Source organism: Leucopleurus acutus (assembly GCF_964270905.1).
Source record: "Leucopleurus acutus genome assembly, chromosome: 9".
Taxonomy (NCBI): Eukaryota; Metazoa; Chordata; class Mammalia; order Artiodactyla; family Delphinidae; genus Leucopleurus; species Leucopleurus acutus.
The window spans coordinates 57,076,592-57,100,226 of record NC_139144.1 but is presented as its reverse complement, the minus strand read 5'-3'; the positions used below and the strand labels follow the sequence as shown (position 1 = coordinate 57,100,226).

The 23,635-nt window shown below is 40.2% G+C and overlaps 1 protein-coding gene across 1 annotated transcript in view; it reads left to right on the top strand.

Annotated features, from left to right (window-relative positions):
* ADAM22 (ADAM metallopeptidase domain 22) overlaps positions 1-23,635 on the top strand; it is a 241,009-nt gene that overhangs the window by 4,901 nt on the left and 212,473 nt on the right. Inside the window, 2 exon segments of the mRNA XM_082845888.1 lie at positions 19,147-19,176; positions 19,178-19,198. Coding sequence (XP_082702014.1) covers positions 19,147-19,176; positions 19,178-19,198 — 51 coding nt within the window.

The window sequence follows — 23,635 nt, the reverse complement described above, 5'->3', positions numbered from 1 at the left end:
CATGAGTCCATATTGTAAAAGATTTCTGTACTATCTGGCCAGTTACTTGAACGCATACTTTATTTTTATCCTGAATCAGATGATCAGCCCATACTGAAAGCTTATTGTGCCATGAAGGTCTAGAAATGGTAGTCAAAGAAATTATATTTGATTGTGGGTAACCTTGCCGTCCTTCATCTGCCTAGTCTGAAGTAATTTCAGCCCTGTAAAATAGCACTCAGAACTAGAATATTCAAAGTATTTCAGTCTTCCTTTCCTCTGACTTGAAATGTTTTGTGCTGAAAAAATTGTACGTTGCAGATAATAGGATAAAATATATTTTTAATTGGACACCCATGTGGGCAAGATATCACCTACTGAGTCCTACTGTTGGTTTGATACTGATGATCACATAATTTCTGTTTCTAAGAGTGAGCACCTTAATGGTTACTCCTTCTTTGCTAGCCAGGCATGATAGTTTTACTGTAGCATCAGAGGTTATTTGGCGGTTTACTTTGCTGTGTGGTCACCCCATACATTTTCAATAATTTGTTTTGCAGCCAGTAATTGCTTTTCTCTACAAGTAGCAGAATTTCTTTTTGTCAGAAGTCTTTATTGCCGGTGAATAGAGGGGCTACTTATTTTTCTATCTCATTCCCTGGAAAGTGTTGTAAGCTTCTCAAGTAGTCAAGTGCCAAGAACATAGATCTACCATTTATTATAGTTTTGATAATCAGTAATGAATGGGGAAATCCAAGATGGTTGCAGGATGGCAAGCAGTAGCTGTGCTCCATTCGTTTTTTAATTAATTAATTAATTAATTAATTTTTGGCTGCATTGGGTCTTCGTTGCCCTGCAAAGGCTTTTCTCTAGTTGCGGCGAGCGGGGGCTGCTCTTTGTTGCAGCGCGCGGGCTTCTCATCGCGGTGGCTTTTGTTGCAGAGCACGGGCTCTAGGCGGGGGGCTTCAGTAGTTGTGGCACGCAGTCTCAGTAGTTGTGGTTCACGGGCTCTAGAGCGCAGGCTCAGTAGTTGTTGTGCGTGGACTTAGTTGCTCTGCAGCATGTAGGATCTTCCTGGACCAGGGCTTGAACCCATGTCCCCTGCTTCGGCAGGCAGATTCTTAACCACTGTGCCACCAGGGAAGTGCCTGTGCTCTGTTCTTATGAATATAATTATCCATATGCCTAAGCATGGATGAGCTGTACTTAAAATTGGGTTGTTTCACTTGGGAGCACTGAGTCAGCTTAACCATAAGTTGTCTGCAGTACTGCTTCCCTGGCGGAAAAGGACTCCTAGGAATTACAGCTTTAGAAGTATTTTGCAAGGATAGCACAAACATCTTCTTTTTTCCTTAATGTGCATTTGTTAAACCTAAGTAGCTCAATATTGATAAAGTTTGCCACCAATCAAAACTTTGTTCCACTGACATAAATAGGAAGGAGACATTTCCCAGCACATTTTTATTCTCCTGTCAACCTTCTCTTACAGTTAAATAGTTAAAGGAAAATAAAATTTAGAATTGTAGGAGTTTTCCTTACATCTTGCTTTTAGTCTATGAGATCCCAATTTGTATATATTTCTTTTGGGCATCTTTGAAATTCTGCCCAGTGGTTTTACCATGCATTCCGTGCACAGAAGAATCTTGTCTTTCATTGCTTCTTTACAGCTACACATGGAAAACTATGACTGACTCTAAAAGCTTATGGGATGATACAAATTGTCCTTAAGTTTTATTTCTTTCCTCTTATTTCAAAGAATGCCAAGTGTTCTATAATTTTTAATGATTAAAGCCCCTTCTAAAAGTACATGGAGGGAGGTCTGCTTTCTTGTCATATAGGGTTAGTAGTACTCTATAACTCCAGTGGGGCCCAGATATTGCCACATTTATCATTGAGGATTATGCATAAGCCCCAAAGGGAAAAAGGATGTTATTAAAAAGAGTGGGGGAGGGCAGAAGAAGAGGAAGAGACCTTGAGAATGGCAAGAAGGAGGAAGGAAAGAGAAAACCAGGAAAAGAGAAATACTTATAATAGTGTTGTCATGTTATAGTATACACTAAAATATTTAATAATATTTAATAAATGGTAACTCATGTGGTTACTTTTTATGTGCTGAACAGTTTTCTGAGTACTTTTGATCTGTACAGTCTCATTACATCCTCACAAGAATCATGTGACAGGTAATATTTAGCTGCAAAATCACAAAGCTGGTAGGTAGCAGAGAGGGTATTTGAACCCAGACACTTCAGCTCCACTGCACTGCCTATGTGCTGAAGCACTAGGCTAACCTGGCCTTAGCACAGGAGGTCACCAACATTTCCTTAGATATCTTTCAATGGCACTGGGGTAAAGGATGTCTTACATCTGTCCCATTGGAACTATATATTTCTTGCAGCACTTGAAAATGTTTTTAAAAGTTGTATAGTAGTGAAGAAACTTGCGGAACACAGTAGGAATGCTTCATTTCTACTACCTTGAGAATGAGAATGGAATATATAAAGATATTTAACATTTAAAAGGTTAGAAACACCTCTCAAAGGATGTATGTTTTGTTTTGGAACTGCATGTGAACATTGATTGTTATAATCTTCCTTCGTAAATCAAAGATTTCAGGATCCAGTTGTCAGTACCAAAATTATACATGCTCTTCTTCTGCTTTAAGTTTCATAAAGCAGAAACATGAAATGTTAAAAAGGAATCCGTGTTTGTGTATCCTTCTCCAAATGAAAAGATACAAAATATCTTTTGTGTCTTCATAGAACAAGTAGCTCTAGAGTCCCAGATGTCAAAGCATTCAGGTCAAAGACAGATGTAATAATAACCAAAATGATAGCTTCTGTGAACATCTAGCTGGATGTGTTTACTTTGGTAGTAAAAGCATTAGAAAGCAAATATTGAGGGAAAGAGTTAAAAATAAGAATTAATATTTACTGAATACTTACCATGTGTTAGACACTGTGCTGAGCGATTTAAATGTGTTATCTCTCATTATGAGGTAGATATTATTATACCCATTTTATAGATGAGGAAACTGAGGCTTAAGGAAGCTAATTAACCAGCCCAAGGTCATACAACTGACAAGTAGTAGAATTGGGTTAAGAATTCTCAAAGAAAATGTTAGAGATCCACATAAAATAAGCCTCTTGTAATCTTTCTTATTTAACATGTGGTTACTGTGTCATCTATGTATTGGAACAGACCTAACATTTCTTTAAAACTCTTGGCCCTGCCCTGGTCTCCTCCCTCACTAGCTTCATTCAGGGGTGAATTGATGTCCTGTTTCACACTTGTTATATGTCTTCATTTCTAGAAATGGGTATAATTTCTACCTCTACCTCAGATATTCTTTTAACCACATGGAAATATCTGAATCTTCTTCTAAATGGCAGCAGAGAACATCTGCACTCTGAATACTTGTTGGAGTTTAATCTGCCAGAAATTCACTTAACAGAAACTATTTATGGAGAATTATCATCTATTCCTCCATAGTGCATTCCGGGGTGGGAGTATTTTAAAAAGTCTCTCCAGGGGATTCCAGTTTGTACCCAGGGTCTAGGAGCTCTTTGTATTCTCAAGGTTTAAGATATTTTTTCTTAAATCTTCTTGGATTTCAGTTAGTCACAAGGGAGTTTGGTATCTGAATTGGTATCAGTTTTCTCAGTCACTTCCCTGACCTCTTCAATCACCTTCCAGGCTTTTCTAAAGGATATTTTGAAGGACATTGTAAGAAATATTCCTGAGAAACCAGTTACATTATTCATTGAAGTCTTGGAGAACATTACACATGGTGTCTCAGCATGACTAAGAGGAGAGATCTATCTTGTAACTGTGTTTCCTTCCTTGACTTGGATGCCAAAAGTTTCAAGGCGAATTGTGTCCTCCTCCAAAGCGGAAGTCCCAGCATAAGTTTTCATAGCAGCTTCATTCCTAGCTCATTGTCCTGTTCTTTCTCATCATTCCTATTTCAATGCCAAAGTCATCTGAAATCTCTCTCGACTAGTGATAATTTATCAACCTGGGAAGTCATAACTGTGCACATTTTCAAGCGCATGTTAGACTAAATTAATATTAGGCTTAAAAAAAGTGATCTCAACAGGTTTTCTCTGTCCACTTTTCTAAAGTATTCCCATTCCACTCCCATCCTTGTCACCATTAGTCTTTTTTCTTCCTAGCACTTGACATTCTTTTTTTTTTTTTTGCCGTACTCGGGCCTCTCACTGCTGTGGCCTCTCCCGTTGCGGAGCACAGGCTCCGGACGCGCAGGCTCAGCAGCCATGGCTCACCAGCCTAGCCGCTCCGCGGCATGTGGGACCTTCCCGGACCGGGGCACGAACCCATGTCACCTGCATCGGCAGGCGGACTCTCAACCACTGTGCCACCAGGGAAGCCCCTGACATTCTTTTTAACGATTGACTTGTTTATTGTCTTTCTTTCAGTATGCCATCACTGGATGGTAAACTACATGAGAATAGTGATCTTGTCTGTTCCGTCACCACACATCTCCACTGCCTAGAGCAGTGACTGGCACAGAGTTGGTGCTTAATAAATATTTATTGAATTAAAGAGTTTTCCGTCTCCCCTGGGTTCCTCATCTACTTAAACATTTTATTTTATCTTGTAATTGTCCACATAAAACAAGCTGAAATCTTTTTTGGAATAAGGTTGGGCTCCATATGAATAAATGCATGAATAATTTTAGTCTTTTCAAATATTGAATTTACAACCCCTTTGATAATTACAATTATTTGACATAGAAATGGAGTTCAATATGCTGTATTTTTTTTTTTTTTTTTTTTGCGGTACGCGGGCCTCTCACTGTTGTGGCCTCTCCCGTTGCGGAGCACAGGCTCCAGACGCGCAGGCTCAGCGGCCATGGCTCACGGGCCCAGCCGCTCCGCGGCACGTGGGATCCTCCCAGACCGGGGCACGAACCCGCGTCCCCTGCATCGGCAGGCGGACTCTCAACCACTGCGCCACCAGGGAAGCCCAATATGCTGTATTTTTAAAAATATGAAAACATCATATAGAAAAACTGATTTTAAACTTCTAGGTGTCCTTTACTTTTTTTTTTTTTGCAGTACGTGGGCTTCTCACTGTTGTGGCCTCTCCCTTTGCGGAGCACAGGCTCTGGACGCGCAGGCTCAGCGGCCATGGCTCACGGGCCTAGCCGCTCCGCGGCATGTGGGATCTTCCCGGACCAGGGCATGAACCTGTGTCCCCTGCATCGGCAGGCGGACTCTCAACCACTGCGCCACCAGGGAAGCCCGGTGTCCTTTACTTTTTGATTTTACCTTCTGGTTGCTTTTAAGACAGAAATCTGTTTTCCCTAGAGCAGAGTATTATATATAACTTGATTTTGAAGATAAAATTTAAAATGTTGTACCATGATTCAGAAATATCAGCAGTTCTAAAGCTAGACAGAGAAAGAGTAAGGAGCCTTAATCCTTCCCTCCTCCTGCTCCATCCTGTCTCACAATCTATTTGTTGTTTGTATTGAAACGATGTTTCAGAATCATATTCATCTGTAAGGGTAAATCAACATTTTTATTCTCCTTTTTAAAAATCAATTTTGTATGAGGGGATTTTAGCACTTAGGAGTAGTTGCTCTTTTGCTGCATTTTTTTTTTTTTTTTGGTCCCAAGTAAGGAACATTAGATGACTCTTCGAAGATGGGAAATCGATGATACTTCCCTGAAGCTAGACCTCAAGAGCTCACATTTTGCAAGTCGTTTTAAAATTTTCTGCCCAAGGCAGTAGAACCGGTTGACAGTTTTCTTCGACCTCTTATTCTGTTTGGCACTGAATCATGCCCCTAGCTGGTCAATTTCTATTCTTATGTATTTTTTTGTTTTAATTTGCCTTTTAAGCAGGGTTCTTTGGGAGAAATTGCCTTCATTTCCTCCTCTAGTGAGGTGAGGATTTTGGGGTCAGGCTGGTACACACCAGTTGCTACTCCTGGTCAGAGCTCAAGCTTTGCTCTCAGTGGTTTCTCTTTCTTTGGATTTGATAGCAAGATGCTGCACAGAGAGCTGCCCCTTCATAGACCTGGTGTCCATGAATTCCCTGGTGGATTTTGAATGCCTTTGGACTATCCTGTCAGGAGTCTGGCCTGGAACCTAGCTGTGGATCCTTAGCAGTCAAGGTCATGCAGGGTAGTATTAACCTAGGGTAGGCTGGAGTCGTAGCAGTTTGCAGAAGAGTAATCTTGGGTCATCAGGCCATGGGGCAGGAGCAGGCTATGGGTAAAAGGGTAGTGGAAGGCGAGGCTCAGGGAAGTAAAAAAAAAAAAATCAGGTCTAGAGAGTGTCCACTGGGTCCACTGAGCCAGCTCAGTCCAGTATCCTCCTGGCTCAACTAGAGAGAGTAACCTGAAAAATTCTGAGAAACTTTCTGAGTTTTTGATCTCAGCCCATTTGAGGTTTCAGGGGTTGGCTCCACTCTTGACTCAGGTCTCGTGTTTTTTTTTTTAACCGTGTGTGTTTTAGCCAGACTCGCTCTAATGGCCCTTGGGATTGTTTCCACGCCCTCAGGAGCTTTAAGTGTTTGGTTCAGCGGGAGGGACCACTTTCTCCTCCTTCTGCCCCCCTACTCCTGTCCCCCTCCCTCTTCCTCCACTTCATTCTCTTCTCCGCCTCCTCTTCCTCCTCTTCTTCTCCTCCTTCCTATTCTTCTTCTTCTTTATTCCTTATTTTCCCTCCTTCCTTCCTCCCCCAAGATCATATTCTTCACTGGTCTTGTCTAAGGCTCTGCAGGCTAGTGGGAGGGGGCTTTCAGGGGCCCGCTCTTTTCCCCACTAACGTAGTTCAGACTGCAGACTGTGCCTGCCCTGGATCAGGAGATGACACTTACATAAGGATTGATTTCCTAACTCATGTGACAGCTGATGCTCTGAAAAATCACACTTAGTTTGTGCAAAATGGGCAACAAGCTCATTTTACATGGCATGTGGTACGTGTTTAAAAAAATGTATGTTAATAATGGAAGAGTGTTTGTAAGTGGGAGTTTGGAAAATTTGTTCTTATTGAGATGGATAATTTTGGTGTCAGTCTCCATTTGCTATAAATAGTGGGTTATTTTCAAGATTAGTTTGGTATCACCTGAAGTTTAGCAATAGTTAGGAGTACTTTGATATGCTTTTCAAGAAAACTTTAGGGAAGTGTTTAAGAAGAATGGGAAATTTTGTTTTACAGATACATTAACAAATTTACCATTGTGTTAAGTAATCAAGCCATCATTTCTTAGAAAGAGTTTTATTGACTATGATAGAAACTTAAACATCTTTGAAGGTAATGGAAGTTTTGATGCAGGACAGGAAAATCGTTCTTATGTTTTACAAAAGTATACAGCTTGTTTAGCTATAAATAGCACATTGCTTTTTTTCAAACTGATTTCCTCATAAAAGTACCTGAAAGCTTGGACAGATATTGATTGATAAGAAGGTGGGCAAAATTCAAGTTGTGTTCATTGTTATCACCAAAGGTGAAGCCATTTCTGACTGGATGAGTGACTAGAGACGAGGCTGTTTCACCATGGTGTGTAGCAACTTTTGTTGGTCCTCAGCATCCTCCAGGGTAAAAAGAGGTGCTGAGATACTATGAATTTTTCATTTAATTTAATTTCTGAGGTAAGTTTAGCATGATGTCCTTAGAGTTCTTAATGATCTTGCATGGACAATGTTCTCTCATAATTAATGAAGGGAAGGTACTATTCATTCATAACTTAACCAATTTAATATGAAATCTACTTGAGGTCATTGACTAATGAGTTTTTTAGGACTTTTTTTAAGTGTTCTGATTATGAAATCATGAAGTTTGCAGTTGTCCCAGGGTGACGGGGTAACAATTATTTCATTTTAATTTAGGGAAAAACATGGTGTGAGGGCATAAATAAAAAAATACCCATTTTTATTTCTTCCCAGCGTTGAGCTCAGAGCCTTGTACATAGCAAGTGCTCAAAAAGCAAACGAGAACTGGATGACATCATTGATGCCATGACTTAGAGAGCCCTGTTCCATTCTTATGCCTCTAGACCCCTGTTATATCAGGTTTTCCCTGGTCGATTATTTTTTCTTTTCTCCCATCTCTTTCTTTTCTCATTTCTCAGTTCAGGCTCTGTCACGTTCCTGTTGCCTCTTTCCATTTATCGTTTTCCTGTGAATATAGCCTTGCTCTGTTCACTTTCCCTATGACCCTTGGTTTATTTTGTATTTTTTCCCCTACTCTCTTTCTGTCAAATGCCTCTTTTTCTCTTAGCAACTAAAGTAAAAACAAGTCTCTGAAAGGTTATTTATATTCAGTGTTGGGAACCATCCCTGTTGCCTGTTGCTGGACTGACTTATTTTGGGATTTGCAAAATGTGTTACAGTTCAACAAGCTTCCCACTCTACTACTTACCTTTAAACCTGTTTTTAATGTGGTTTTTCTTTTTCATTTGTTGTTTCTTTTATTCCCCTTAAATTGTCCCTCATTCATTCCCTTCTTTGGGTGTGGATTGCAGTGAGTTTCACTTCTGCTCTTTGCTGTTGGAATAGTCGCCTTCCGAAAATCATTCTCCTTGTTCTCTCTGCTCATAATCCCCTGGACTTAAACTCTGAGTTATGTTTCTAGTCCATCCTCCACAATTTCTGAGCGTGTCACTTCTCAGAGTCTTCCAGAGGGGTCCATTGCTCCATTGCTGCAGGATTCAGACTCAGCATTGAGCAATGACGAGGCACTTTTACAGGTATACTAATAGTTCAACTTGCCTCACAGGCTTGGCATAAAATTATTCCTGCTCGTGTGTGTGTGTTGGTGCAGGGGTATTGGTGCACTGATCGTTTGGGTGGGTTAATAGAAGGTGTCCCCATGAGATGGACCCTAATGTTGGGCTGGAGCTTTGTCATTCGTTTTCACCATTATTTGTTCACTGCTTAACACTCTGCCTGATGGATAGGTGGTACTCAGCCAATATTTATGGTCTGCCTTTGTTTCAGTTTTCAATCTCAAAGATGCAGAAAAAGTGTTCTGTGACCATTTATGTTCTTCTGATGTATTTCCAACCATCACAGTATTTCTTTCCTCCGGATTGTTAAAATCTTTTGTTGGGATGGGTTCGAGAGGAGCACGGGCCTCCTTCCACATTTATACCTTATCCCTGACCTCTTTCTTCCCCTTCCCTCGGCGTACATTCTTTTTTTATTATTATTGAAAAAAATTTTTTTTTCCCTCCGCGTACATTCTTGCCGGCCCGACAGAGCCACCCTGTCTATATAGAACGCCCAGGTTCTGTGAGGATCCCATCACAGTGAGCACCTGAACTGCAGTAGCTGTCCCCCTTGCTTCACATGTGAGGCAGGGCCATGAGGTTAGGAGAGAGAAGACTGGAGAAAGCAGTGGGAACTTGGACAATGATTGGCAGACTGATATTCTACCATATAAAGCCGCCTTGCTATCTCCCGGCTGCTTTAATCACTGTGACAAAATCATTCATGTCAGTTTCTAGCCCTGTCTCTCCCAACACAAATAAATCCAAGCTATTTAACCTTTGTGTGTGACTTTATTCATCAGACTTTGCCATTTGCTGCCTGGAGCTGTATTTTCTTTAAGACAATGAGGTCTGTCTTCTGGGAAAGTGACATATAGTATTTCTGATAGTTCTGAACTCGTATGACATATTTAGCTAAGGAGTTTTTCTGATATTTGTTCGTGGAGTTTTGATTTTTTTTTTTGAACCAAGGACAGCATCCTCTTTTTCTCCCTGTAACTAAGCCTCCAATACTTTCTTGTCTAATATTTTGTTTTATTTTTTTCTCAATCTTTACCTCCCTATCGTGGACTAACAAGTTAATATAAAATATTTACTTTCTGGAACTTCCCTGGCCATCCAGTGGTTAAGACTCCGCACTTCCACTGCAGGGGGCACGGGTTCAATCCCTGGTTGGGGAACCAAGATCCCACATGCCAAGTGGCAAAAAACAAACAAACAAAACTCCAGAGAATTATGCTGAGTAAAAAATATTTGCTTCCTTTATTTCTTAGGTGGTAGATACTACTCTTATAGAACTATTACTCTATGAAACCTCCATGCTCTAAAAGATATGCACATTTGATTTAAATCAGAAAACACACCACTTGAGAATAGCCACTTTGGTATAAGTAGAGACCCTAGAGAGGGATGGCCCTCTGAGCTGTTTTCAAGCATTAATATCATAGTGTGAATGAAGGATTGATCTGAAAGTAGGTTTATGATGAGAAAAGAAAGTAAGGTCTTGTGTCAGGAAGGGGGTCCCATGTCAAAATGTTAAGATTAAGTAACTGGCCCACAAAAATGAACTCTTTAACATGACTTCAGCTGATTTAGTATAATCTCAGGAACAAAATAATTCATATTTTCATTATATATAGTTATAAGGCCATTATTGAAGTATAATTTGCATACCATAGAATTCACCCATTTAACATTAGTATACAATTCAAAGTTTATTAGTATATTCAAGCAATTGTGCAAGCATCACCATAGTCAGTTTTAAACATTTTCCTCACCTTAAAAAGAAATCCCATACACATTCCCCAGACTCCCTCCCGCCCTGCCTAGCTGCACCCCCAGCCCTGGGCAACCACTAATCTACTTTCTGTCTTTATAGCTTTGCCTATTCTAGACATTTCATAAAATGGAATCATAGACTATCTGGTCTTTTGTGACTGGCTTCTGTTACTTAGCATAATGATTTCAAGGTTTATCCATGTTGTAGCATGCGTTTTTACCTCATCCCTTTTTTAAAAAAAGTTATTTATTTTATTTATTTATTTTTGTCTGCGTTGGGTCTTCGTTGCTGCGCCCAGGCTTTCTCTAGTTGTGGTGAGTGGGGGCTACTCTTTGTTGTGGTGTGTGGGCTTCTCATTGCAGTGGCTTCTCTTTGTTGTGGAGCACAGGCTCTAGGCGTGTGGGCTTCAGTAGTTGTGGCATGTGGTCTCAGTAGTTGTGGCTCGCAGGCTCTAGAATGCCGGCTCAGTAGTTGAGGTGCAGGGGCTCAGTTGCTCCGCGGCATGTGGGAATCTTCCTGGACCAGGGCTCGAACCTGTGTCCCCTGCGTTGGCAGGCAGATTCTTAACCACTGTACCACCACGGAAGTCCCCTCATTCCTTTTTATTGATGAATAACATCCATTATTTATCCATTCACTTTGATGGAGATTTGGGTTGTTTCCACTTTGGGGAAATCATGCATAATACTGCTGAACATTTGTGTTAAAGTTTTCGTATGAACAAGTGAAAACACACACATACACCAAAGATCAAAACAAGTGTGTTGTGAAACAATACTTATCCTTGAAGCATGCAGTGTATGCTTTTCATTCTACTCTGTTCTTTGACATTTTCTAAAAAATCCTGGCATGGTTCATTAAAGTGATCTCAGAGCCCTCTAATGGGTCATGATCTGATCCACAGTTTAAAAAACTGTCCTACAGGATTCCTTGCAGGGGAGCCTAGCAGTACCTGTGAGGCAGCTCAGGCTAAGGTTTTAAAGATTGAGTCATGTGCCTCCTGGCAGCTTCCAGCTGTTAATTTTTGTTTCTTATAGTTTTCTTGGCAACAGTATTAAAGACATCTCTGTGGCTGTGTTACTCACCCCTGAGCTGTTATGTGTGACATCAGTGAAATCAAGCACGTGAAGGTGCATATGAAAATTTCTTCAAGACAACTTTTGTTACTTTTTTTAATTTTAAAAAGCTTATGTTTTGAAATAGTTTAAATATACCAAAAAGTAGATAGAATAATGTGACAGACTTTGATTTTCAGTCTCTTATCTTGATACAGGTAAAGTAATTGAATTCATTCCTTTTTATTGCTGTCTGGCTTACCATTTTATAAACCTACCCTCATTTATGTATTTATTTTCCTATCAATGGCATTTATAGATTGACCCTGTTTTTTTTTTTTTTTTTTTTTTTTGCGGTACGTGGGCCTCTCACTGTTGTGGCCTCTCCCGTTGCGGAGCACAGCCTCCGGACGCGCAGGCTCAGCGGCCATGGCTCACGGGCCTAGCCGCTCCCCGGCATGTGGGATCTTCCCAGACCGGGGCACGAACCCGTGTCCCCTGCATCGGCAGGCGGGCTCTCAACCACTGCGCCACCAGGGAAGCCCGACCCTGATTTTTTGATGTTATAAGCAGTGTATGCCATTAATGCATACATGTGCGTGTGTTTCTGTGGGGCATATATTTAGAAGTGAAATTGTTGATTCTTAGGGTTTGTCCCTTCTCAACTTCTCCACATATTGACAAATCACACAACGATATACCAATTTATACTCCACCCATGGTGCATGAGAATTTCTGTGTATCCCCATCTTTATCATCATTTGGAATCATAAGACTTTAAAATTTCTAACAATATTATGGGTGTGAAATAGTGTCTGATTACTTTGCTTTCCATTTCCCTGATGACTAATGAGGTAGAGCACCTTTGGTAATCTGTATTTCTTCCTTTGAATGGCCTAGTTATATACTTTCCCCATTTTTCAAGTGTCTTTTTCTTATTGATTTACAGGCATTTTAAGTGTGTTATGGATTCTCTCCTATTGTTTATCTCTGTTGCAAATACTTTAAAAATTCTGGCTTATCTATTCATTCTCATGGTATCTTTTGTTGTAACAGATTAAAAAAAATTTTCTTGATGTTATCCATATCGATTCTTTTCTACATGATTGTGTTTATGTATTACTATACTACTGCCGAATCTACTATAGTTTTAGAATAAGTCTTCATTTTTAGTAAAACGACTCCCTGATATATAGTTTTCTTCTAAGAAAGTATTGTAGGATGGTGATTAAGAGTTTAAGAACCTGGAATTAGAGTGCATGGATTCAAAGCCCACCTTTGCCACTAACTGCACTTAATTTCTCTAATCCTGAGTTTTTACACCAATAAAATAGGAATAAGAATAGTGCCCAGCTTATATGTTGTGAGGATTAAGGAGATAAAATGCATAAAGTTTGTAGCTGAGCATTTGGCCTATGGTAAGGGCTCCGTACATGTTAGCTCTTTTTTTTGTTGTCGTTTTTTTAGCTCCCATAATGATTATATCTTGGTATAAAACTGTTTGCCCAGTTTCTTGTGTACACAGATCACTGGATTTCTTCGATTGTTTTCACAAGAGCTGTGATTTGCATCAAATGTTCCAGGAGGGTAGAACAATTTGGACCCTCGTTCTAATTCTGGGTCCCAGCTTTGGTCTCACTGCATTTTTTCCAGGAATTTAACAAACCAAGTTAATCTTGTCCTCCTACTCCCCCAACCCCCAATATAATATTTGTTCAAACATCAGGTGGGATTTTTTTTTTTAATTAAATGAGTAACAATGCAGCTCCATTACTTTGGGATGGGAAGCATCTCTGCCTTAGTTGAGCCCTCAATAGTCTGTATCCTCATACGGCTGCTCCCAGCTGGGAAGTGAGGAAAGGAAGGGAGGGCACAACATGAAGAGATTAACGGGCAGTGAGATAAAGCTTGGACTCATACTTCCCAAACTAGGCTGAGTGTTGGAAGCTATATTTTTAATTTTAGTAGAGGATAGGATGCTCCATTTAATAGCTTGTTTTATTTTATTTAAAAAAAACCATGTTTTAGGGGCTTCCCTGGTGGCGCAGTGGTTAAGAGTTCGCCTGCCGATGCAGGGGACACGGGTTTGTGCCCCGGTCCGGGAAGATCCCACATGCCGCGGAGTGGCTGGGCCCGTGAGCCATGGCCGCTGAGCCTGCGCGTCCGGAGCCTGTGCTCCACAACAGGAGAGGCCACAACAGTGAGACGCCCGCGTCCAGCAAAAAAAAAAACCAAAAAAACAAAAAACAAAACCATGTTTTAAAAACATGTTCAAAAGACAAAAATCGGGCTTCCCTGGTGGCGCAGTGGTTGAGAGTCCGCCTGCCGATGTAGGGGACACGGGTTCGTGCCTTGATCCGGGAAGATCCCACATGTCGCGAAGCAGCTGGGCCCGTGAGCCATGGCCGCTGAGCCTGCACGTCTGGAGCCTGTGCTCCACAAAGGGAGAGGCCACAACAGTGAGAGGCCCACGTACTGCAAAAAAAAGAAAAAAAAAAAAAGACAAAAATCTAAGAACTTCAAAAGACGAAAATCTAAGGGAACAGACAGTTGAGGAAGAAGGGCTCCCAGAATTTTATAAAAGGTAGCAGTTATTATAACAAAGACCGTTCCTCTTCTGCATTTGAATTATGTTTATGACCACAATCTTAATTTTGAATATAGTTTTTTAATAACAGCTTTATTGAAATATAATTCATGTACCATAAAATTCATCCTTTTAAAGCATACGATCAGTGGTTTTTAATATAGCTTTTAATGAAACTTTTAGTCATCCTCAGTTCTCAGTTTTCCCTTTCTCTTTTGGCTCTCTACTTTTTGTCATTCTACTGTTTTTGGTCCCATTGTAAACCAGTCGTGATAATCAGTTCCTTTGCTCAGCTTCTTGCTGAGCCGACGCAGCCCAGCCTTAGATGTGGCCTTCAGCTCCATGGAAGAACTTCCATTTTCTTGTAGTGGATTCCCATATTTAATAAATATTTTAACACTTAATCAATCAACCATGTGTTCCTGAATTTCCAACAGTTTTCAACAAACAGTCTTTCCAAAATCGGTTATTCCAAAGTTAATTGTTTGTGTTATTTCTCTTTCTCAAGAAATAATTGGGTTAGAAGAAGCCCGTATGCTTTTCTTTTAGCATCATATGCTTACTGCAGAAAGTGTTCAGCAAGAGCAGCTCCAGGTGCAGATATTATTGTTGCTGGTGGTGTGTGTGTGTGTGTGTATCTGTCTGGAGAGTCTTCGTGGAATAGCCCATCTCCATAGGGCCATTGAGTCTGTTTTAGTTCTCACATTTCGCTCAATGAGAGAAAAAGCTACACTTGTCTCTGTACCTTCTGGCCCTTGTGCAGTTGGGTATTTTAGTTATGTTTGAGCTATTAATCATGCCTTTTTATAGCTCCTGTTCTCTGCAGCGTGTTTTCACTAGAACTAGAGATTCTTGATTTCTCTTTTCCTTGTTCTATCTTTGAATAATGAGGGAACTGAGAAGACTGAAAATATTTAATAGACTTAGATTCCTGTTCCTTTTATGATAAAGTTTAAACTTGCCAGATTTGCAATTAAAATTTTTCCATTGGTTCTTTTATTTTTCAGATTATCAATAACTGTTTTGGGCAATTTTTAACATTGTGTGTGTGTGTGTGTGTATGTGTGTGTGTGTGTGTGTGTGTGTGTGTGAGAGAGAGAGAGAGAGAGAGAGAGAGAGAGAGAGAGAGAGATGGAATTAATTCCTGTGATTTGGTTTTTGAACTGACGTTTAAAAAATTTACTCCCCAAATATTTATTGAGGATCTGCTACAGGCAGGCACTATCTGACTTCTTATGATACATCAATGAATTAAAAAAAAAAAAATTTGTTTCTTCATGGGACTTATGTTCCAGTAGATAGACAAAAACATAATAAAGGATAAATTATTTAGTATATTAGAAGGTGGTAAGTACTATGGAAAAGAAAAGAAAAAATTATAGCATGATAATGGACATTGGGAGTGCCGGGGTTGTAGGGGACATAGGTTGTAATTTTTAATAGGGTGATCCAATAGGCCTCACAGAGAAGGTGACATTGGGAAAAGCTTGAAGGGAGTGGGAAGTGAGCCAGGCTCTTCTGTGGAAGAGCCTTTGTGGAGGAGAGAACAGTTGATACAATGACTCCAAGGCTAGAGCATGACTGTCAAGTTTGAGTAACAAGACTACTACTCCAAAGAAGGTGGGTGATGGAGGATCTCAATGAAAACTGTATTGGGGGCTTTCCCAGTGAAGTTATTTGAAAGTATCCATATCTCTGGCGGTATTTTCAGTTTCATTATATGTTCTCAAAGGATTGTATTATCTTACCAAAGAAGACCACACAAATTTTCACTTGAGTGGCTGAATGTAATTCATCTGCCACCCCCAATGTATTGCACTTGGATTCTTCTTTGCAAGAGGGTATTACTTTGGTGCACTTAAATGTACTTCTCTTTTATGTTTATACATGCATGGCTGTGGATCACTCTTCCTGCAGGATGTTTTATCCTGTGTAGTTGGTAGATATTTTTAGTGCTAGCCTGCCATAAAGCTTACAAAGTAACACATAGTTTCTACTGTGCCTAACAGATGAGAGGCATACTTTCAAGTCATCTTTGAACGTATCCTATTTCACAAATGGAGGAAATAGGTCTAAATTGCATTAAGAGAGTTCTGTTAGCTATTGAAGAGGGGAAAGAAGATGATTCAGCATTGGGACAAACTACAATTAGAGGTTGAGGAACTGTCTCAAAAACATACAAAATAGGCTCAGCAATCATTTTTTCAAGATGGTTTTGAGTAGATGTTTTCTCATAGGTGGGAACTGAATCACATAACTCATTGAGGTTCCCTAAAGCTCAAAGTTCCATCCTTCTCCCTCTGAACTTTAGATAATACACATTTCAAGTCATGTAGCCAAGTGGCTACAAACTCACCAACAAATGTTGATTGAATAAAATGAGCACAGGGACACAGATAAGAAATTTTTAAGGAATAGAGTGCATAAGCTGGTAAAGGTTTTACCCTCTGTAACAGTGATAGTGTTTATAAACTACTGGAGAACTAACAAAGAAACCAATAAAATAATTGGTTTAACTGACGGTATGAAAGCAACCTTTGTTCGGGTTATATTCCTGAGAACTAGCAATACTTCCCATTTTGGGCTAATTTACAGTTTGCAAATCCATCTTATTGTCAGGTAAGAGTCGTCAGATTTGTTTTAAATTTGTAAGTGAGCATGTGCTTTGTGTCACACGAGGTACTGAGTGCTGGGAATACAGAGGCACTTGGTCCAGAGTTGAGAATGGAGGGTGGTGTAGCTGTGAGGCGTGGACCTCCAGGAGAGAGGAATAGAGGAACTGTCGTCTGGAAGTGACAAGGGGGAAGCAAGAATAATTCTGACTTCTGGACGTAACACAGAATTCTCGTCACGCACCCTCAGACTTTGGCCGCTCGTGTGGTGTAATAATAAATAACATTGAGGGAACTAGACTGTTCTATATACTTTACAGGTATTCAGTCTTCTCAGCAATCCTCAGAAGTTGATACTGTTGTTCCCATTTACTAAATGGAGAAACGGAGGCACAGGGAGCTTAAATGACTTGCCCAAGATTGTTCAGTTTGGGAAGGGGTGGAATTTGAAACAGAATCTGGAATCTGGAGTCTTAGCCACTACCCTCTGCCACTTTTCATAAGTAACTGCTCACGGTTCTAAAAGAGAGGGAAAACTCTTTAGGACAAAAGAGTTTAGTACTACTGGATTATGTCACTGCCTTGTACAAGAGTAACATGTTTTACCAGACCATACAGATCTGTGGGCAGGGGTTGTATCTTTCATAGCGTCCGCTATGGTCCTCATGGAGTCCTGAGCACAGGTAGGGTTCAGGACGTGATGGTGGTGAGGGAGGGGATGGGACCCGCAGGGGAAGCCAGAGAAGGACAGAAAGGATGGCTTGGCGGCAGTTTGCTGAGGATGCTGATCTAGGGAACATTTTGGTCAGGAGGCTTTGCCAGGAGGCAGCTTCCCAGAAGCTCGGTGGGGTAGTTCAGAGTGACGACGTACACACTTCTCAGAAGTAAAGACATTCTCCTATTTTCTCCCCAAAAGACATTTCAATTAATAAATGAATTGAGAAGTGACTTCTGTGTTACTTCAAAGTATTCATTTACTTCAGAGCAGCAAGAAGTAAAAAGAAACAAACAAACGAAAGCTATTATAAAATGAACAGAAAGAAAGGCTGTGCCCAGAATTTTTCCTTTATAAAAGAGAATCAGAATATCTTGTAGGAATCCTTTCTTTAACCCGGTGTGTCAGAGGCACAGAGGCCTCATTAAACTGCCGTAATTTGCCCCCGATAGAGGCAACAACTATAGAGTTTGGTTTATTCAGCTTTATGTCAAAACACATCAACAGTGTAGAAGCCTGAGTCATGTATGGAACATTGAAAACAGTTCAGTGCCCCTGCATGCTTACTCTTTTGTTAAGGCAGAGAGTTTAAACAGAGGGAAGTATGAATGGCTCTAATCAAGCTATTGGCTCCCAAGCTCCACTGATGCGCCTTCACAAGGTCATGGCTCCCTGTGATCCTATCTGTAAATCTTTTCTGTTTTTTGGATCATTTTTTTGGGTGTTGTTGTTTTGGTCACACCACACGGGTTGTGAGATCTTAGTTCCCCGACCAGGGATTGCACCCAGGCCCTCAGCAGTGAAAGCACCAAGTCCTAACCACTGGACACCAGGGAATTCCCTACCCTTTGTTTCTCACACAGAGGATGTCAAGTTCCATCAACCTTTGACATGATATTGTTCCTATCAAGAGCCGAGTTCATGCCAGTGAAGAAAAGGGTGGTCAGACCTGGATTTTCATTCTTTTTATTCAGACACAAAGTCATAACAATAGTTAGAAATCTCCAAAGTTTTGTCTTGGTTTTTTCTTGTAATGAAGACATATTTCAGGCCTAAGGGATAGTCTACATTTGATTCTGACTTAACATCACTAGACACTGTTACCTTGTCCTAGGTCTAGAGACCCTCCAGTGAGGATTTATATCCTGTCTCCATTTTAGAGCAGCAGTTATTCCTTCTATTAGATCTTTTTAGAGTTGAACTCACCAGCACTGCAGAGTTTACTTGTTTTAAGTAGTAATTATTTTCTAGGTTACAGCTGACTACAAGCTATTCCTGCCATGATGTGTACACAGGTATGCACACACATGCACGTGCGAGCATTATTGGATGTACAATGGATAATGTAACTTGGTTTGGTGAGGTTTTCTATCTCTCTCAATAGCAGTATCTCTTAGAATTCCTGCTTTTAGAGATTATTTACAGTCAATGTATTTTTAAAAGGCATTTCACTTTTCTAGGGAAAGTGTTTAGTGCTAAGGATTAAGTAACACGATTGATCTACTTATTGCAAGGGGCAGTAGTCACTAGTGCCAATAAATAATGGAAGTGCAAGGAAAAGTAATGTCTAGAGTTTTTTCATTACTCTTGTCCAACAGAGTCATTTCATTATTTTGCTACCCCTTAGATATTTCCTAGTAGCGTGTTTGAAAATTTTTACTCTTTAATTTCTTTAGATTCAGATGCTTTTGAAGTCCATATCCCAGAAAAACTATAGATCTGATACATGTAATGCAGCACATTTAACAAAAATTTTCTCATTGGGTATTTGTTTTCTAATAAACATGAATCATGAATGGATTCTTTCAATTTCCCTATAATTTAAGGGCAAGGAGTTACCCTTCAAAGCAGCTTGGAGACACCAGCTGGTAGTATGTGGAAGCCCATCAATTTAAGAATTTGGGGGGCAGATTCATGTCATACTAAATCTCTGTAGCAGATTCTTGCTATGTTCTAACCTATGCACGCATTGAAAGATTCCATATTTCTGAGACATGGTTTCCTTAGGGATGGCTGGTAATCTGCATGCTTGCTCTTAATTGGTCAAGTTCCCTCTCTCTCTCTCTCTCTCTCTCTCTCTCTCTCTCTCTCTCACACACACACACACACACACACACACACATATCCATTCCTTCCTTCATTTCATAATTGTGGTAATTGAGATAACTGGTGTGTTCTTGCAACCAATCTTCATTCTAGCTACTTGGGAAATCCCCCAAAATATAGATATTTTTGCAAGGTTTGTGTCTCATTTTGTGTCCCAGTCTTTCTTTACTGGGACACAAAACCTTGGTGGGTGACTGTCAAGTTACAGATAAAAAAACATCATTTGAAGATTCTTGATATTAGAGACTTATTGCCTTTTCCTTCTTTTTCTTTTAAGCAGGAGCTTTCCTCTTGCAGTATTTTACTAAGATTATTTCCCGGCTGTGTTCTTGGAAAACTCTTGGACAGTTGAGATACTAAAGAAAGAAACTGCTCCTTCTAAAGTTTAGTATGCATGTGTATATATGTATATGTGTGAGCAGAAAGTCTTCTATAATTATGTAGTGTTAGTCTTTAGTTCTAGAAGAGAAGAAACTTTCTTACCCTATGTAAATTTGTTTCTTAAAGAAGATACTATGGAATTCTTACATGTCAGCTATTTATCATGGCATTTTGGTCAGCGATAGCCATGATTTTTCTTTCCTCAAACACTGGGAGCTGGCCCTTACATGGAAGTGAGCCTTAACTCTCAGATGCCTCTAATATCTATATAAGGAAGGTGAAATTAAGCAAGCAAGCAGACAAAAACCCATTGCCTTAACAACTGGGTGAAGTGAATGTTGGTGTGAAGAACTCACCATTCTTAATTTTCTTCTTTAGACTTGGCCTATTTCTGATGTTGCCTCCAGGAAAGACTGTGACCCAGCTGGCAGAGATGACACTTATTTCCAGGCCTGCTTTTCTTTTTATTTTTTTAAACAAACTTTATTTATTCATTTTATATCTTTTGGCTGCGCCGTGCAGCATATGGGATCTTATTCCCTGACAAGGGATCGAACCCACGCCCCCTGCACTGGAAGCGCGGAGTCTTAACGACTGCACCACCATGGAAGTTCCAGGCGTGCTTTTAAAATCATCCGATTTAGAGCTGAACTGACTAGTTATTCATTTGATAATATAATAGCTTAACTGCTTTTCCCCTCCTCTGTTCTTTTTACCTGTGTTTTATTTAGCTCTCAGTAGTTACATTATTCTTTGCAACAAGATTTTATATACTCTTTCACCATAAACAAAAATATAAGGTGTTTTTCTCACAGCATTCTATAATTCATACTATTTTCAGTTCACCTTTGGGGAAAAACAGGATGAAGCATAGAAAGTTTTAGTAACTCCAAAAATCAAATGTCAAGTCAGCAGTGAGGCCAGGAAGACCTGTAATTTTTCTCCCAAGCCCTTTCTTGCATTAAGGTAGAGTATCTGTTTCCCAGGGCTGGTTCATCTGAGGGATTTTGTCTGCTGATTTTGTTGCATCCAAACGTTGGAGTTCCTTGCACTCAGATTAAATTACAGCTCAATATGACTACATATGGTATTATTCTCAGGATGCTAAAGATCATAAAGGTCTGCTCCGACTTTCAGGCTTCTGAGAGAAAGTGTTTTCTTGTTCAGGCCCGAAATGAAGGCCTAGTAATGGGCGGTTAATAGCCAAGATGATGGAGAGACTGATGTATCAGAAGATAGCAGGGCATAAATAGGTAATGAGGCTGCCTGACTTCCTGAATGGAGAGGAGAAAATCAGAGCTGAAGCCAGTGTTGGCCCAGCCCCTCCACCTCCATTTTGTTGGAGCAAGGGCCACTGGAGAGAGGGGTCCTCTGCCGCTAGGAATCACAGAGTCGAGGGCTTTCAGTGACGTCAGAACTGGAAACTCAGCAAGGCAAATTCACAGAATGCCTCTCAAGAACTCACCTAAGAAAAGCCTTTTTTTTTTTTTTTTTTGGCAGTGTATGTGGCTTCACCTAGGGCTCCTGGCTGCTGAGATCTATATGACATAATCCCTGGCCTTGGGTAATACATCCCCAAACAGGCTCATGTCCACAACAGTGGAACACGTTTACATCAATTGTAAAAATTTTTGCTTCAGATAATAGCAAGAACCGGCATTTGAATTATAGAGCAAGTGTGACTAGAGAGGAATTCCATGGGAATTGGTTACTCATTAAACCGACATGGTTAGCTCTTTAAAAATTCCCGTGGGAGTTACAATCTATTGCTCCTTGTCCTTCCTTTTTTTTCTTGTAGTGTGTTGAGAGTCTGCTGTGTGCAAAATAGTGTGCTAAGGTGCTTATAGAGATGTTTCTTGGTCCTCACTTAATTTATCTGGGGAAGCCACCAGATGGAATCCCTTTTACCTCCGTTTTTGGCCTTCTCTTACTCTCCCTCTCCCTCTCCTTTTTTTTTCTTTTTTTAACTTTTTTTTTCCTTTTTTACAGCTTTATTGGAGTATAATTGCTTTACAATGGTGTGTTAGTTTCTGCTTTATAACAAAGTGAATCAGTTATACATATACATATGTTCCCATATCTCTTCCCTCTTGCGTCTCCCTCCCTCCCACCCTCCCTATCCCACCCCTCTAGGTGGTCACAAAGCACAGAGCTGATCTCCCTGTGCTATGCGGCTGCTTCCCACTAGCTATCTATTTTACATTTGGTAGTGTATATATGTCCATGCCACTCTCTCGCTTTGTCACAGCTTACCCTTCCCCCTCCTCATATCCTCAAGTCCATTCTCTAGTAGGTCTATGTCTTTATTCCTGTCTTACTCCTAGGTTCTTCATGACATTTTTTTTTCTTAAATTCCATATATATGTGTTAGTATACGGTATTTGTCTTTCTCTTTCTGACTTACTTCACTCTGTATGACAAACTCTAGGTCCATCCACCTCATTACAAATAGCTCAATTTCGTTTCTTTTTATGGCTGAGTAATATTCCATTGTATATATGTGCCACATCTTCTTTATCCATTCATCCGATGATGGACACTTAGGTTGTTTCCATGTCCTGGCTATTGTAAATAGAGCTGCAATGAACATTTTGGTACATGACTCTTTTTGAATTATGGTTTTCTCAGGGTATATGCCCAGTAGTGGGATTGCTGGGTCATATGGTAGTTCTATTTGTAGTTTTTTTTTTTTTTTTTTTTTTTTTGCAGTACGCGGGCCTCTCACTGCTGTGGCCTCTCCTGTTGCGGAGCACAGGCTCCAAACGTGCAGGCTCAGCGGCCATGGCTCACGGGCCCAGCCGCTCCGCGGCATGTGGGATCTTCCCAGACCGGGGCACGAACACGTGTCCCCTGCATTGGCAGGTGGACTCTTAAACACTGTGTCACCAGGGAAGTCCTATTTGTAGTTTTTTAAGGAACCTCCATAATGTTCTCCATAGTGGTTGTATCAATTCACATTCCCACCAGCAGTGCAAGAGTGTTCCCTTTTCTCCACACCCTCTCCAGTATTTATTGTTTCTAGATTTTTTGATGATGGCCATTCTGACTGGTGTGAGATGATATCACATTGTAGTTTTGATTTGCATTTCTCTTATGATTAATGATGTTGAGCATTCTTTCATGTGTTTGTTAGCAGTCTGTATATCTTCTTTGGAGAAATGTCTATTTAGGTGGTCTTCCCATTTTTTGGATTGGGTTGTTTGTTTTTTGGATATTGAGCTGCATGACCTGCTTTTAAATTTTGGAGACTAATCCTTTGTCAGTTGCTTCATTTGCAAATATTTTCTCCCATTCTGAGGGTTGTCTTTTGGTCTTGTTTATGGTTTCCTTTGCTGTGCAAAAGCTTTGCAGTTTCATTAGGTCCCATTTGTTTATTTTTGTTTTTATTTCCATTTCTCTAGGAGGTGGGTCAAAAAGGATCTTGCTGTGATTTATGTCATAGAGTGTTCTGCCTATGTTTTCCCTTGAGAGTTTGATAGTTTCTGGCCTTACATTTAGGTCTTTAATCCATTTTGAGCATATTTTTGTGTATGGTGTTAGGGAGTGATCTAATCTCATACTTTTACATGTACCTGTCCAGTTTTCCCAGCACCACTTATTGAAGAGGCTGTCCTTTCTCCACTGTACATTCCTGCCTCCTTTATCAAAGATAAGGTGACCATATGTGCGTGGGTTTAT